Consider the following 14,384-nt stretch of genomic DNA (forward strand, 5'->3'; position numbering starts at 1 on the left):
ACTGTTCGTGGACTTGTGAAATCTTACAAAGATCGAAAAGAAAGCACCGAACTCGACCAATTGCCAAGGAAGCATCGTGGAGCAAAAACTTTGTTACCCACAAACATTGATGAGAAAGTTATCAGTATGATCAAAAGCATGAGAGCGGCCGGTTGTGTTGTCAATTACAACATTGCTATTTCCATAGCGAAGGGGATAGTAATGGCTAATGATCGGTCTTTGTTAAAAGAAAACGGAGGAATCCTGGAATTCCACAATACATGGTGCCAGTCAATTTTCAGAAGATTGGGTTTCAGTAAACGCCGAGCAACAACTGCAAAACAACCCGTATCTCCTGGCTTCTTGAAAGAAATTCGCTTCACATTTTGTCGTTCTGTCAAGGAGGTGGTTAGTGCTTATGACGTCCCGGACGATCTCATCATAAACATTGACCAGACCCCTCTCCCGTTTGTGCTCATCAGCAAGTATACAATGGACAAAACCAACGAGAAGTTTGTGCCCATCAGTGATAGCGCCGATTATCGCCAAATTACTGGGACATTCTCAGTCACCGCGTCGGGAAAGTTTCTGCCCATTCAACTAATCTACCAGGGGAAAACAGATCGGTGTCACCCTAAATTCAAGTTTCCAAAAGAATTCCACGTTACACACACGGAAAATCATTGGTCTAACGAAACGAAAGCACTTGAATTGGTCAATCGTATTCTCATCCCCTATGTTAAGCAAGTTAGAGAAGAGCTTGGTTTTCGCGCAACAAAACAATGGGTTTTAGTAGCGGATGTTTTTAAAGCACATTGGACGGATGCCGTGAAGAAGATCATTTCCGACAACAACGGCAAGATGATACCTGTTCCCAATAATATGACATCATACCTGCAGCCCTTAGATTTAACGGTCAATCGCTCTTGCAAAGCATTCCTTCGAAACCAAGCGCAAACATGGTACTCAGAGCAAGTCCAAGCCCAAATAGAGAGAGATATCCTACCTGATAAAGTGTCGGTTGATTTGAGAATTAGCGTGCTCAAACCACTTCACGCAAAATGGGTAGTGCAGTTCTATGACTACATGCAATCGAACAAGGACATTGTCGTCAAAGGTTGGCAACGATCAGGTGTGAGCGCCGCATTGGATGAGCCACAACGAAAAGAGGATCCATTTGAACTCTAGCTAAAAGTTTGTTTGACTTGGTTTAAACTATAATGTTAAGCAATACCATTTATGAACCAATATAATATACAGGAAATCAGGAATACTAATAAAGATTGTTGGTTTTGTTATTGTATTTGGCCGTGGGAACCATAGTAATACAAATACATTATTTTTTTAGTTCTTATCGGTATTTTGACTCATGCTTTATTGTTATCATACATTTTGCTTGCATTATATAATTCTGAAGCCACCTAATCAAACGTAATCGCTTTTTGATTAAGTTCTGACATTTATTGAGATATTTGTTGATGAAAAGTGCTCATTATAAATGCGTTAATTGTTAATATAGTTCTATTAAACAAAGCAACAAGAACGAAGACGGAAAATTACTTGCGCGAATTTAAAGCTGCGCGAATAAGTCTCATCAAGGTGCGCGAAATTAAATCGCGCGAATTTAAAGCTGAGCGAAAATGAGTACCGCGCGAATTTTAATACAAGTAAGGTAATCAAATATCTCTTGCTTCGTATTGGCTATTGCATTCTTGCTACAGTGTCAATTTACGGAACTCATCCCGTTGACAAAGAACAGCCGGTTTCCTCATCTTGACAACAGTCAGCGCACAAATTGAATCTTGCCACTTCAGAAATACACAAATAAAAGCAAGCTGCATCTTTTTTATTTTAAATTAAGAGGAATTAATGAACCACAAAAACTCACTAGAAACAATTTATCTTATCAATAATTACTGAGGCAGACAGAAATGAATATTTATTTGCCTCGTATTCAAATGAAGCGAATTTGAAACTTCCGTTTACGATGATTGCCTGTCTTCACTTACACTATCACCCGTGTTGATAATGGAGAGATATCACGAATTTTAAACAAAAAACAGCTAAAAAAGAGCAAGAAATAGGGAAAAACGACGAATAAGGTAAAATGTCAAATTCATAAGAGCCATCTTTAGCAGTAGGGTCGAAAAATGAGCACATGTGAGTGAGACAATTAAACAGCTGATTGGTGATGTCAACACTTATCAGATGTCAAGACAATAACATTAAAATGAATATATTTATCAGTCACCTATTTTACGACGCCATAGTTGCAATGTTTTGATAATTCTCGTTTAGCAAACATACAGGATTATGTGAAATTGCAAACAGAATATCGGCTGCTTGGCGAACGGAGAAATGCCAAGAGGAAAGGCAACTTCTAAATCCGCCACGAAAACAGATGCCGACGAAACGCTTCCACAAAGTTCTGCTGTCGAGGTGAAGGAGATCGAGCTGACAGACCCTGTTGACATTATTAGCGGAGGAGAAGGCACGTGCAGGCTCTCGAAAGAAAGCGAGTTACCTAACGATATTTCGAATGTTTCGGCTGGTGCCAATACATCGAGCAACGAAGGGGGCGATAATTCGCCACCAAGGAAACCGAAGCGGCTTTTGGCATTCACAGGTAGCAGAAAGAAGGACGCGAAGCGAGGGAAAAGCGGCGACAAAACTGAGACGTCAGACAACAACAAATCCGCGTCACCTCGAGTAGGGGAACCGCAATCTGAACAACAAAGTAACAAGGCGGAGGGGAAAGATCTCATCGCTAACGAGAAGAAGAAGGTCGCCTGTCAGTCGTATAGAAGACAATTTTTTGACGATGAACACGCGTATGAAGATCCGAGTCAGCTAGTGAATAATTCAGCGACGCGACCACAAGTGCACGCGAATGAACAGAATCATCTCGAGAAAAGCAAGAACGAAAGAAAAACGGGAATGGAATCGATACCGTCGAGCCCTACCAGTGTCAAAGCCGGCCTAAGTAAATCAACCGAAAGCATCAAGGCTGCTGTGAAAGGCTTAAAAGAAGGACATGCGTCCATGTTGTCCGAAACGTCTATTCCACGTAGTATATTTGCTGCACTCGTGGCATTGCTTCTTTCCCTTATCGTTTTCCTCGCTGTTTATTTCCTTCTCCACAGCCACGCCGTATTGTCGATAGCAGTGGCAATTCTCGTGTATGTCGTAATATTCGTGAGCCTTGGTTTCATGGACGGGAGGCGTGTGAAGTGTTTAGTATTGCTGTTGCTACCGAGCGCTTGGTCGCAAGCCGGGCGACTGGCATTGTATGTATTGCTTGGCTACTTCGCCATAACAGGGCCTTTGTGTAATATGGTCGGAAATGTTAAGACTGTGGGAAACTCGGTAAAATGCGTGAATAATGAGCGTCCGGATATGGTTGAACGAATTGCACAAACATTTGGAAAAGTACAGCGATGTGTAACTCAACAGCGAGTGCGACTATCAAAGATGAACAATTCTCTGGATATTGAATGTCTGGAACAAAGATGTTCCATTACCAAAGAACAATTTAAGCTCAAATGCGAAGCGAAAGATTACAATATCGCCCCTACAATGTGTAAATTATCACAGAATATATCCTGTAGTGATGAACCACGTTTTACTCAAAGTCCTCAAGATTGCCACGAGAAATTACGAGAAAGATTTTGCCAGACGGAGTTCCAGGAAATCTTGGAATTTCTAGACGAAGTCGGCAGTGATGACGATGGTTGTGGATTTTTGGAAATAATAAGCATGCTTTTCCCTTTGTTAATCCTACTCGTGCTGTACGAGGGATATAAATACGAGAAGAACTACAGGACGTTTAATAGTTTTCACAACTTCTTTCTGACCGGACACTTTCAAGTTATCGATCAAAGTCGCAGCTCTTGCGACAGAAATGCTGTTTTACCTTTGAAGAAGGTCGAACTTCGTAAGCACGTACGGCCAGGAAGAATAGGTTACCTGACAGACAGTGAAAAACATGAATTATGGAAGAATTTGAGGACATATTTAACAGCATTGCTGATTGTACTGTTCCTGATACTTGCCGATCTCTATATGTTTCGTATTTTTGACTTGGACATCGATCGCAGAGCGAAATTGAACACTGATCTTCCATCGACCAACATTAGCAAATTGCCCATAGACATGAACAAAACCAATGAAACCAGCAATAAAACCAGCAATGAAACCAGCAATAAAACCATGGTAACGAACAACGTAACTGGTAAAGATGCTAATACTACACTTGCCCCAACAACTAGTTATAAGCTAGATCTCAGAAATGAACACGACTGCATGGTAAATGTTGATCCACCGAGTTCAATCTCAAAAATAATCCTACCAATAGTTCTAATACTTGTGGTCCTGGTTATCGCCCTCCAAGCACATGTCACGCGGCTGCGATGGTACATTTGCAGCAGGCTTTACCAAATGCGAGAGAAAGAACGAGTGTTTTATTTGTACAATAAGATTTTAGAAGATCGCGTCAAGTTGGGAGATGATTGCCGGAAGAGAATGAAATGCTACCATCGTGAAATGGAAACACTGAAATCACTCGAAATAACCAGAGTTCTCGCGGGACAAGCCCCGTGGCTTGCTAAGATATTCAATTTCTTTCATATAAATTCGAGGCAGTGTATAATTTGCAAGGATACCGAGAAACCTGAGTTCAAAATGTGTCACGGTCTAGACTGCTCTGGTGTCTACTGTCTGACGTGTTCGTTTGACATTGATAAAAAGTGTCTGTACTGCGATACTGAACTCAAACACAGTCTGTCGGTGAATAAAGCTGATGGAAAAGATCTAAGTTCCAAAGAGTCTCTGGTGTGAAAGCATGTTCAATATACGAAATAGTGCAAGGCTATGAAAATTGAGATTTGGTACAGACATATATGCTTAATCAACTGTACAAATCTGTTTTCGTACGTGGAACTTTTAAAGTACATTTTTGAACCGGGCTCCTGGATTAAACGGGATTTTAACATTAGAATATACAGTTGGTAACTAAAACAATAACCAAAGTAAAAAGAATTCCAAGTATAAAGCTTATAGCCAGCACAATTTTCTTCTCTATCTGGAGAATTTGATATCAAACTTTTAGGTTAATTTAAGTGCTGATTTATAACAACATATTGTGCTACGTGCGTTTCACGGCACGTATAGTTAGACGTTTCTAGGACATTTTAATTTATATCACTTAGGAATTGTTTGCAACTTGTTTGCATAGGATTTGAAGGAGATATATATATATAGATATATATATGGTATATATAATATTTATCGTAGCTTATACTATGTACCGATATTCGTATAAAAACGAGTACTGAAAAAAGATGTTATAGTTTTTTCGAAGAGTTGAAAAGCACTATCCAGTAAACTAAGTTTTGGCAAAAATTCATCAGTTAAACTAATGAGTTTCCTGAACTCAAAATTTGGTTCAGTAGGTGAACGGTATATTTGTCCAGCTGGACCGAAAGGGACTGGGTAGTGAATTCATCATTACCGCTTGGCGATATTTCAAAACTAAAAGCGTTGTCTATTAAACTCTAAGTATACTTTCAACCACAAGCAAAAACATCTTGGGTAAGGGTTAGGTTGCACGGGAATGGGAGAGACTAAAGTAAGCATACTTGCAGAGATTGTTTTGTTATCTCCTTAACTAGAGCCTAGCCCCCCGCGCGCAGCTTTGCGCGTTGCCAAAAAACAGTAGAAGCCGGTCGAATCAGTGAATAATCGGCTCCTTAAAATAATTTCACCAATGATATTTGAGAGAGTCAAGACTACACGCATATATTGTCGGGTAATCAGCAGAGTGAGAAAAATTCATATGTTATAATCCTAACATCGACATCGCCTACGCACAATTTTGCATGATACCCTTGTTCTGACATGTTTTGATCAATTTCAACTTGTCTTCTCACAGTCGGGAGGATAGATCTCTGTAAGCTCATGTATCACGATGAGGTAAGCGCCATAAATAGAAACAAAAGAAACTTTGCAAACAAGATTTTAGGTTTAATGTTTTGCATACCGTAAAAATTTACTATAAAGCTTCTATACAATTTTCAACGCCCTTAGCCAACCAGTAACAATTGAGATTGTGAAAAATGTCACTTCGTGCAATTCGCTAGGAATAGAACTATTGATCCTTCCATCTCCAGGTCCTGAAGATCCTTCAATCTTCATTGTCGTACAATTTTTCACAATATTTATCTCTGTTCGGCTACCATTTTCATTCAACAAACATCTCCATCAATTAGTTCAACAATCATGCATAAATAACCATAACTGTTTTCATACATACAAGTTTCATCTTGAGTTGCTTGACCCAGATCCAGTTGCCTCGACATCAGGTTCAAAACATATTCCGCCAAAACTACACGTTCTACTATTTCTTGAAAATACACCATAAACTTAACCAGCTTCGGCCCCTGGCGCTGGTACAATTTCGCCATCCAATCTCGTGGTCGCGTTTGCTTCGTAATCAAAACCACAAGAGCACAACACTCGATAGAACTCTTTCCGAAAACGTTTATTGGATGCGATATTTATGATGGGATGTGTTGCACAACTGAATGCAACCAAAAACCAAGATGTCAATATAACATTCCGCGGTATCTGAACTCCAGAGAGCAACAACAAGGCGAAGAATATAAGAGGCGACCACGACAGACCGTAAGCGAAAAATATGAGCATTGACGTTTTGGTGAAGTTCACCTCTTCGTAGTAATATGCTTTTGGTCCGGTTGCCGGCGGCCATGGTGTGTTCGAGCCTTGTGGCAACACGCTCGAGATGTGTTTTCTTATGATTGTAAAAACTTTGTAGTAACAAAATAAAGTAAGAACATTGGTTAGAATAAGTAGAGTTATATCAATAATAGACGGTAGTTTCTCAGAGCAGCTTGCACATAAACCAATCGATGGCACGAATTGGTATCCTCCCAGATGTGCGAAGCGTAGAAATGCCCAGAACATGGACAGGAACCATTGTACCACCAGTATCTTATACGCATTTCGTCGTTTGAAAAGTATTCGGTAGTGAAACGGGTAGACTAACATAATGTATCGATTCAAGCCCAGCGCTGCTATCGTCAAAGTTAAAGACGTCATCAAACAGTGGTTTTGGAATCCTTGAAAATTACAGGCCGTTTGTGTAGACGACCATTTCCCAGTCGTCAATGCCACCGACCAAAAAGGCCAAACCGTTGACGAAAGAAGAATGTTGGTTATAGCAAGATTTACGATGAATAAATTTGGCACAGTACGAAGATGTTTATCGCGATACACACAAACACAAACCAAAGCATTTCCAAAGAAACAGACAATCGTCACCATCACGCTTGCCACCGATTCGGCGAGGACAACGCCGTCGGAACGATCGCCAATACAATCCGTTGAATTCTGTTCACAGATCACGGCCATTTTCATCACTTTTAGCGCAACATATCTTTAGAAATTTAGACGTGGATGAAACATGTTGTTTTAGAAGAGATTTGGGAGCCCCACAGCTCACAGGAGAAATTCAATTTGATTTCATGAATACTTTTGTATGCTCCAATGCCCGTTTCACGCTCAAGCCGAGCGCTTTTTGTTTCCGACTTCCTCTCAGGGAACGGTCAGATAATGCGGCATATTATGTAATAAAACGTTTGACGGCAACAACTAGATCCATTTGCATTTTACACAGGTTGAAATCTGACTTCTGAAACGATGAAAAACTAACTTCGGAAATGATAACACTCATTGGAGCAAAAAAGTCAAGTTACAACTTACAACATTCGATATATAGGCGCACTTATTACGAAAACAGTTGCTCGTGCACTAATCTAATCATGTCTAAAAGAATTAGTCATAACTGTATAATGACTGTAATCTTAGCATATGACGAACAAAGCATTATTGACACAGAAATGCAGTTCTGCCGTTTATCACGTACTTATAATGTATGTTTTGGTCTAGGACAAGGTACGTCTGCAAGCAACACGAACGATGATAAAGCTTAGCTGAGTCTGCCGAGATGAACAACACATTCTTGCAGTTCTCGGTTTAACCAAGATTTAAATTAAAAACTCTGGTGGAGTAAAAAGCGTGTTTCATATACTGGAAGTGGACACCGTTTACTCGAGACATTCCTGCCACCATTCTATAGCAATTTTCTTCTTTTTATTGATAGATGTGAACGAATGAATGAGTTACGACTGTTTAAATGAGGGAAAGTACACATAAGAACATGCATAACTATTTGCTCGTTTGCATGAATCAAAAGATGAAGATCGCACCGAAAACTGAGGTAGAACCAGAAGTCCAAACTGGCTTTAAGGCCACTCCATAAGTTACAGCCAGACGGAAACCTTTTCAATCATCCAATTATGCTACAATTAAACGACTAATTACGTTCTAATCAATTTGGTGACGTGTTGACTTGATTACCAATTACATGCTCGTTAAGAAAACACGCACTTCGTTCTAACGGGCAAAATAGTTACAAAAAAATGGCCGAGAGCGCAGACTCGTTGGTCGAAATGATGAAAAATCTACGGTTTGATATTCTGAACCCAGAGGAACCGAGTCAACAGGTGCCGGCTACACCAAGTCTCCAGGAATCATGCAGACGGACAATAATTCGTGCGGTCGGACTGGACAGACTATGCAAGGCGTCCGAACTGCCAGTTCCAAAGCCGATGGTCAACTTTTTGGCTGGGGAACTATCCACCAACGATTTCTTCGTCAACAGAAATAGTCTGAATTCCGAGAATATCTCAAATTGTATCTACCCCGCGCAATGCCTGCTGGACAATCGGACCGTCATGTTGAAATGCATCGGTCCAAGTATGATGTCTCCAGAGCTCACGAGCGCCATGAAAGCCTGGGGCGACGTGGAGCATCCACACCTTATGCGGTGCTTTGCAGAGTTCAAGCAGAACAAACACGACATTTTGATCTTTGAACATGCGCCGCACTCCTTCACTGATATCCAGACGAAGTTACGAAACGCCCAGGGCTCAATACCGGAGGAATTGATTTGGCGCGCAATTGCGCAACTCTGCGAAGTATTGGTGTTTCTGCGTTCACGTGGTTTGGAATACGAGAATCTGAAACCGGAGTGCATTGCGTTCGATTCAGAAGGAAATCTCAAGTTGGATAACTTGTTATTGTACATGCCTCACAAGGAAGATGAAATGATGGACGCGATGGCTGTGGATGATGAGGGTCTAAAAGGGATATACACCTCACCTGAGGTAAGTGGGGAATTTAGATAATGAACACCTGTTGAGGTGTGGAGTGCTCACTAGGGAGTGCTCACTGCTCAACATCGCTGATATCTGGATTTTTGTGGGTGATAAGGTTATCAACGGTACCTGAAACCTAAAAAAAACATACCCCGATGTCCCTTGTTGATATTGGTAATAAACCCCTCTAATCTTCTTCAACACCGAACAATATCACCCGTCATTTGAAGGGCACTACCAGTCAATGGGGATGAGTAAGGATGTATTTCATCTTTATGTTCAAAGGTGATTAACGAAGACTCCTCAGATAAGTCAGTCACCTGGGCAGTAGGCTGTTGTGCATACGAGATGGCAACATTACGTCCAGCTTACGCCATACAAGGAACGGACATGTTCTCCGCCCTCAACGAAATCATGGAAGGCAATCCCCCGCCACCGATCACGGCGAAATATTCCGAAGACTTCCGAAACCTCGTCGATAGCTGCCTACGATCGGAGGCCGAGACACGGCCAAGTATTGACGAGTTGTCGAGGGTAGCTAAAGAGAAGGCCAACCAGGCACAGGGCTCCATCGTTAGCTTATAAACACGGATGTTTTTATTTCAGAATTTTAAACTTTATTTTTTAAGATGGTACAACTATTGACCATAACGCGCCGTAGTTTATGTTTTTATAAATCATTTTACAGGAACTAACATTTGAAAAACGGAATTGTACATATGTGAATTTTTAAAAATGCTATGATTCGCAGAAGTTGTCTTCTAATGTCGATAGAGCGAGATTGCGTCTCCCCAATCTACAAATATAACATCCGCGGACGCAAGATCTCTAGGGACAACATACAACAGGGTGGCTATTACAATAGAAATTTAACCATTTGCCTTTAGACAGAATGATGGTAGTACAAAACCAAAAGTACGCCTGTCTAAGTTACTTGCTTACCGTCCTAGCTAGCTAATGGTTAAAACCAACTTTCAAGAAAAAACAAATTGAAACGCGAATGAAAAATATCAAACACCAGATTTATTGAAAAAATAGTTATTTACATTTTTTAAATCATTTTGTACATTTTTAAGACAAATCAGCATGCAGCATCCACCATTTTTTTAGGCCTTCTTTTAGTAAATCTTGATTATATAATATACCATAGTCATCTTTATTATGGTCAATAGTTAATATGAATTCTAATTTGAATGGACTTTTTACTTTTATCCAGTTTGCATCGTATGAGATCTTTTTAAAATTCACACCTTCACCCCTAAATGTATTGCGCATTTTGCTGAACAAAAATAGAGCTCAAGGGGTACATCTCGTTGACCATCCGATGTGCAGTTGATTGCCAAATCATTGGGGTTTTGCTGCCCTGTAGCATAAACACAACCAAAGCACCACTTTCTGCATGTGCAACATTTCTTTGCCGAATCAAGAAAGTTGCAAAGATGCCGTCCAACCATATATTCATTGTAGTATAATCTAGGAAAACATGAAAGACATTGGTTTAGATTAGGAGTAACAATTTTTATTCAAAGTGCAAAGGACAAAGGGCTTATACTTACTGTCTATTCCAGATGACTTTTGCAGCTCTTTCTTGTAATGTCTCACATAGAAAATTGTGTGCGATATCATCTTCATAGGATAGAAAATTATTCCCAGATATATCCAATGTGTTCATCTGTAACTCGCTTACAACTGAACATGGCAACAGAACAAGCTGATTGTCGCTGACATTTAGAAATTGTAACTTTGTTAGCAACCCAATATTGCTTGGTAAGGAACTAAGACAATTGTTGTTCAGCTTCACATTAACAAGGGACTTCATTGCACCAAACGCAATGGGAAGACATGCCAGTTTGTTGTAACTCAAATCCAACGTAACCAACTTGCTAGTTCGGCAAAGTTTCGATGGTAAACAAGTCAACAAATTTGATGATAAGTTGAGGGTCTTTAAGTGTTTCAAGCGCTCCAAAGAGAAATCGAGCTGTTTTAGTCTATTTTTTGATAAATCAAGTTCTACAAGATGTCGTAATGCGAGAATGCGTAAGTCGAAGCGTACTAATCTGCAGTTGACCACGCTTAGTTTCTGTAAGCCCTCTGGAAATGAGGCTGCGGCCTTCAGATATTCGTTAGCACCAAATATCATCAGGTCAGTTTTGGCTTTTTGAACCTGAGACCGCTTCACTGTTGAAAGGACAGGAAGTTTAACATTCTTGTTGTCCTTAGTGGATGCCTTCAATGTTGTTAAAAATTTGTAAAGGCTTTGAGGATCTGCCTATAAGAAATCACAAAATACGGCAGGTCTTCAACTTCTGCCTTTATACCTCTTTAGCTAAACTGCAGCTAGTCCACTCACCATATACTATGAACGCTTACTAATGATGTAGATTGTAGACACACCCCTTGCACCTGGCCCCTCCACCCTGAGTCCTGACCTCTTCACCCCCACATATCTTGTGTATTAGGAGGGTAATTATAAGAGAACAGGGGAGAATGAAGGCCTTAGCGAAGTTACTTACTTTACTGAGGCATAATTCATGAGTTGGCTGTTTGAATCGTATGGTCGCCTTTCCCTCTCGAACAAATTTTCCAAAAATATTTGCAATGTTTCCGAACACCTGAAATCAGATATTACCTTTATCACGAATCCTGCAATAGAAGCCACTAAACGACCACAGTTTCTTTAATCCTACCTTATATTTTGTGCCAGACATGTTGCTCGCAGTACAAAGCAACAAGAACACAGTGCCATCGCAAGAGTCATCTTGACCACTATTGGCGGGGGAACCTGTTTTTCGCCCAATGGAAACACTCGCCCGTGTCGCTTTCCGTCGGCTTACTAAGCCCTGCGTACACGAATAGTTCTGAACTGCGACTTCGCAACTTAGACGCATCGTCTAAAGCCTATTTGCGGGTGAATTTAGAAAGAAATTTAACGCTTTGAGCTTTCAGAACATGACTTTAACCCGCCATATTTTCATTTTGAAGGCGACGTGTACCACGTGGTATTATTTAGCCAATGAAATTTGAGCATTTTCGTAAGGTTTGTCATCAGAGTTCTTTTCAAAAATTAAAACCCAAGAAAAAATCTTGACAATATATTTTGTATAATTTTAGGAAGTAGTATTTATTTTAGTTATGATAAGCTTGCAAATTAGTAGTTCTCTCAGAGATGTTGTATCAGAAAGGCGATTCCAAAAAGATATAACAATTGCCAATTTAAAGGTAGGAAAGCAATGTACTATATGGTGTTTTTGGTATTTTAAATGTACTACAGTTTAATGACTTACTAACATTGTTTAGGGTAAGCTAGAGGTCATTACAGGAGGGACGGCATCTATGATGAACCTTGAAGTGTTCAACGGTGTGAACAAGCTAATTTGTAAGCTAGATGATGATTCTGCTCAACTTGGATCCTACCCACTGGAGGATAACATGAGGATACATGTATGTGGAAAACAATGAAATATGCGAATGTAAGTCAACCAGAGCAATTTGAGAAATATTCAGAACTTCGATTATTTTAAAGGTAATCAACACAGATCCATCAAAAGTTCTTGGAGTATTTGATGATGTCTCAAAAGTGGACAAGTTTGAAATGGACCAAAGTGAATATGAAAAAAAGACAGGTTGGTAATTGCTAATGAAGTGGTGATTACTAATAAATTTCAATATATTAAACTTAAAGCACCTTGTTTTCACAGATTCTGTATTAGCATTCAAAAAACGTAACAAGCTAGGTCGGTTTGGTGACAAAGACCCACAAGAGCAAGAGAAGAAAGAAGAAATGCAGCGAAAGGAAGAAGAGAAAGCAAAAACTATAAGTGTTGACTCTCGTTGTCTGGTTACAAGATCTGGTGTACCTGCAAGAAAGGGTGTTGTGAAGTTTGTTGGTAATACAGAGTTTGCAGCAGGCTGGTGGATTGGTGTGCAATATGATGAACCGTTTGGCAAAAATGATGGAAGGTAATCCTTAGCAACCAATATGTCTCTACTGTAAGGTATAGAATAATTGGTATTTGCTGTTCTCTTTTTAGCGTAAAGGAAAAAAGATATTTTGAATGTCCTCCAAAGTATGGCGCCTTTGTGAAACCATCTTGTGTTGAGACTGGTGACTTTCCAGAGGATGACCTGGATGATGATGATGAAATGTGATGAGGATGTAGATGACAAATATATAAATATTTATTTCAAGAATTTTATACAAGAGAAAAGTTTACTGTAAATTTTCCTCTAAATGAACACATAAATTGGTAAACCTGTGTGGTTTTACCATTTACACATTCCGATCATTCCCTATAATTAACCATATAATTACAAAGGCGATAGAATTTAATCCAATAGATGATAAATGTATTAAGTTAAGACAAATTTTTCCACACAAATACTTGGTTATAACTTTAATACAATATCTTGAAGTCAGATCTATGAACAATAATTTACACATATTTACATTTTGCAGCAGCGTGGCCAGCCCTTAAGTGCAAAATAGCTGTAAGCGTTACCTTTAAAACAAGCTTTCGTTTTATATAATATTTGCTGTGTCATTTTAACATTCTATGCCAAACTTGTCAAAATTTCTAGTAATAATCCCTAGCTGTAGATGGACTGTTCCCATTGCAATAGTCCTAAGCCTATATCTATCAGCTCCAGTGTAAATCACGTCAGAAGTTTTCAGCTGAGCTCCGCCACCAAGAAAATACGAGCGCACTTGTTCTTTCCAAGATCCAGACGGCCTCCATGTTACACAGTCGATATCATGAGTTCCCGGCGATGTAGGGACGTGACAAAACCCGTAACCGTAGATCTGATTTCTGCCAAAGCTGTCTTGATACCACACTTGAAAATGAAACTTCGGCCAGCCCTTGAGACCGTTCGTTGCAAAATGTAAGTCGATAGGATGACACCATTTTGCACACTCCTCGTTCTGAGGGTTATCAACTTGTGTTTGACCTTCTTTCGCCCCAGCTAACAAACGCCACGATCCTTCGACATGAACTGACCATTTACAATATAAATTATGCGAGGGAAAGCCACTTGCCCCGACAATCTCTCCGATTATGTGTACTTCTGCCATTTTTTCTGCAACTTTAAAACTTTCTTAAGCAAAAACGGACGCCATTTTGTTTCTTTGACATGGCAACTATTTCATGAATATAACATTACCCTGAGGAA

At 39.8% G+C, this 14,384-nt stretch overlaps 6 protein-coding genes across 6 annotated transcripts; 3 read left to right on the forward strand and 3 right to left on the reverse strand.

Moving 5' to 3' along the window:
- The first annotated feature begins 1,761 nt into the window (after nt 1-1,761).
- On the forward strand, nt 1,762-5,316 carry LOC114522095. The gene is made up of 2 exons (XM_028542723.1): nt 1,762-2,081; nt 2,278-5,316. Exon 2 carries the CDS (start codon nt 2,338-2,340, stop codon nt 4,813-4,815), a length of 2,478 nt encoding a protein of 825 aa, XP_028398524.1. The 5' UTR covers nt 1,762-2,081; nt 2,278-2,337; the 3' UTR covers nt 4,816-5,316.
- Nucleotides 5,317-6,003: 687 nt separating this feature from the next.
- LOC114522107 (melatonin receptor type 1A-like) lies at nt 6,004-8,030 on the reverse strand. The gene has a single exon (XM_028542738.1). The coding sequence runs from the start codon at nt 7,411-7,413 to the stop codon at nt 6,400-6,402; it is 1,014 nt and encodes a 337-aa protein (XP_028398539.1). The 5' UTR covers nt 7,414-8,030; the 3' UTR covers nt 6,004-6,399.
- A 138-nt stretch (nt 8,031-8,168) lies between these two features.
- LOC114522106 (serine/threonine-protein kinase Nek7-like) lies at nt 8,169-9,867 on the forward strand. Its single transcript, XM_028542737.1, has 2 exons — nt 8,169-9,224; nt 9,501-9,867. The coding sequence occupies exons 1-2, from the start codon at nt 8,478-8,480 to the stop codon at nt 9,798-9,800; spliced, it is 1,047 nt and encodes a 348-aa protein (XP_028398538.1). The 5' UTR covers nt 8,169-8,477; the 3' UTR covers nt 9,801-9,867.
- A 370-nt stretch (nt 9,868-10,237) lies between these two features.
- Nucleotides 10,238-12,127, reverse strand: LOC114522103 (leucine-rich repeat protein 1-like). Its single transcript, XM_028542734.1, has 4 exons — nt 11,903-12,127; nt 11,729-11,827; nt 10,772-11,484; nt 10,238-10,688 (listed from the first exon to the last, which is right to left on the reverse strand). Exons 1-4 carry the CDS (start codon nt 12,101-12,103, stop codon nt 10,460-10,462), a joined length of 1,242 nt encoding a protein of 413 aa, XP_028398535.1. The 5' UTR covers nt 12,104-12,127; the 3' UTR covers nt 10,238-10,459.
- A 131-nt stretch (nt 12,128-12,258) lies between these two features.
- Nucleotides 12,259-13,697, forward strand: LOC114522112 (tubulin-folding cofactor B-like). Its single transcript, XM_028542742.1, has 5 exons — nt 12,259-12,434; nt 12,513-12,656; nt 12,739-12,838; nt 12,914-13,175; nt 13,247-13,697. Exons 1-5 carry the CDS (start codon nt 12,348-12,350, stop codon nt 13,362-13,364), a joined length of 711 nt encoding a protein of 236 aa, XP_028398543.1. The 5' UTR covers nt 12,259-12,347; the 3' UTR covers nt 13,365-13,697.
- Nucleotides 13,597-14,364, reverse strand: LOC114522113 (B9 domain-containing protein 2-like). The gene has a single exon (XM_028542744.1). It carries the CDS (start codon nt 14,284-14,286, stop codon nt 13,759-13,761), a length of 528 nt encoding a protein of 175 aa, XP_028398545.1. The 5' UTR covers nt 14,287-14,364; the 3' UTR covers nt 13,597-13,758.
- Nucleotides 14,365-14,384: the final 20 nt, after the last annotated feature.

The sequence above is a fragment of the Dendronephthya gigantea genome, unplaced genomic scaffold (genome assembly GCF_004324835.1).
Source record: "Dendronephthya gigantea isolate DGI-Jeju-01 unplaced genomic scaffold, DenGig_1.0 000022F, whole genome shotgun sequence".
In the NCBI taxonomy this organism is placed as follows: domain Eukaryota; kingdom Metazoa; phylum Cnidaria; class Anthozoa; order Malacalcyonacea; family Nephtheidae; genus Dendronephthya; species Dendronephthya gigantea.

Excerpts from the sequence above, each read along its gene's own strand:
- LOC114522095 (XM_028542723.1), top strand. The coding sequence starts at position 2,338 with ATGCCAAGAGGAAAGGCAACTTCTAAATCCGCCACGAAAACAGATGCC.
- LOC114522107 (XM_028542738.1), bottom strand. The coding sequence starts at position 7,413 with ATGAAAATGGCCGTGATCTGTGAACAGAATTCAACGGATTGTATTGGC.
- LOC114522106 (XM_028542737.1), top strand. The coding sequence starts at position 8,478 with ATGGCCGAGAGCGCAGACTCGTTGGTCGAAATGATGAAAAATCTACGG. Across the intron at positions 9,225-9,500 it reads GGATATACACCTCACCTGAG|GTGATTAACGAAGACTCCTC; the intron begins GTAAGTGGGGAA and ends TTATGTTCAAAG.
- LOC114522103 (XM_028542734.1), bottom strand. The coding sequence starts at position 12,103 with ATGCGTCTAAGTTGCGAAGTCGCAGTTCAGAACTATTCGTGTACGCAG. Across the intron at positions 11,485-11,728 it reads ATGAATTATGCCTCAGTAAA|GCAGATCCTCAAAGCCTTTA; the intron begins GTAAGTAACTTC and ends GATTTCTTATAG. Across the intron at positions 10,689-10,771 it reads AAAGTCATCTGGAATAGACA|ATTATACTACAATGAATATA; the intron begins GTAAGTATAAGC and ends ATGTTTTCCTAG.
- LOC114522112 (XM_028542742.1), top strand. The coding sequence starts at position 12,348 with ATGATAAGCTTGCAAATTAGTAGTTCTCTCAGAGATGTTGTATCAGAA. Across the intron at positions 12,435-12,512 it reads TAACAATTGCCAATTTAAAG|GGTAAGCTAGAGGTCATTAC; the intron begins GTAGGAAAGCAA and ends AACATTGTTTAG. Across the intron at positions 12,657-12,738 it reads AGGATAACATGAGGATACAT|GTAATCAACACAGATCCATC; the intron begins GTATGTGGAAAA and ends ATTATTTTAAAG.
- LOC114522113 (XM_028542744.1), bottom strand. The coding sequence starts at position 14,286 with ATGGCAGAAGTACACATAATCGGAGAGATTGTCGGGGCAAGTGGCTTT.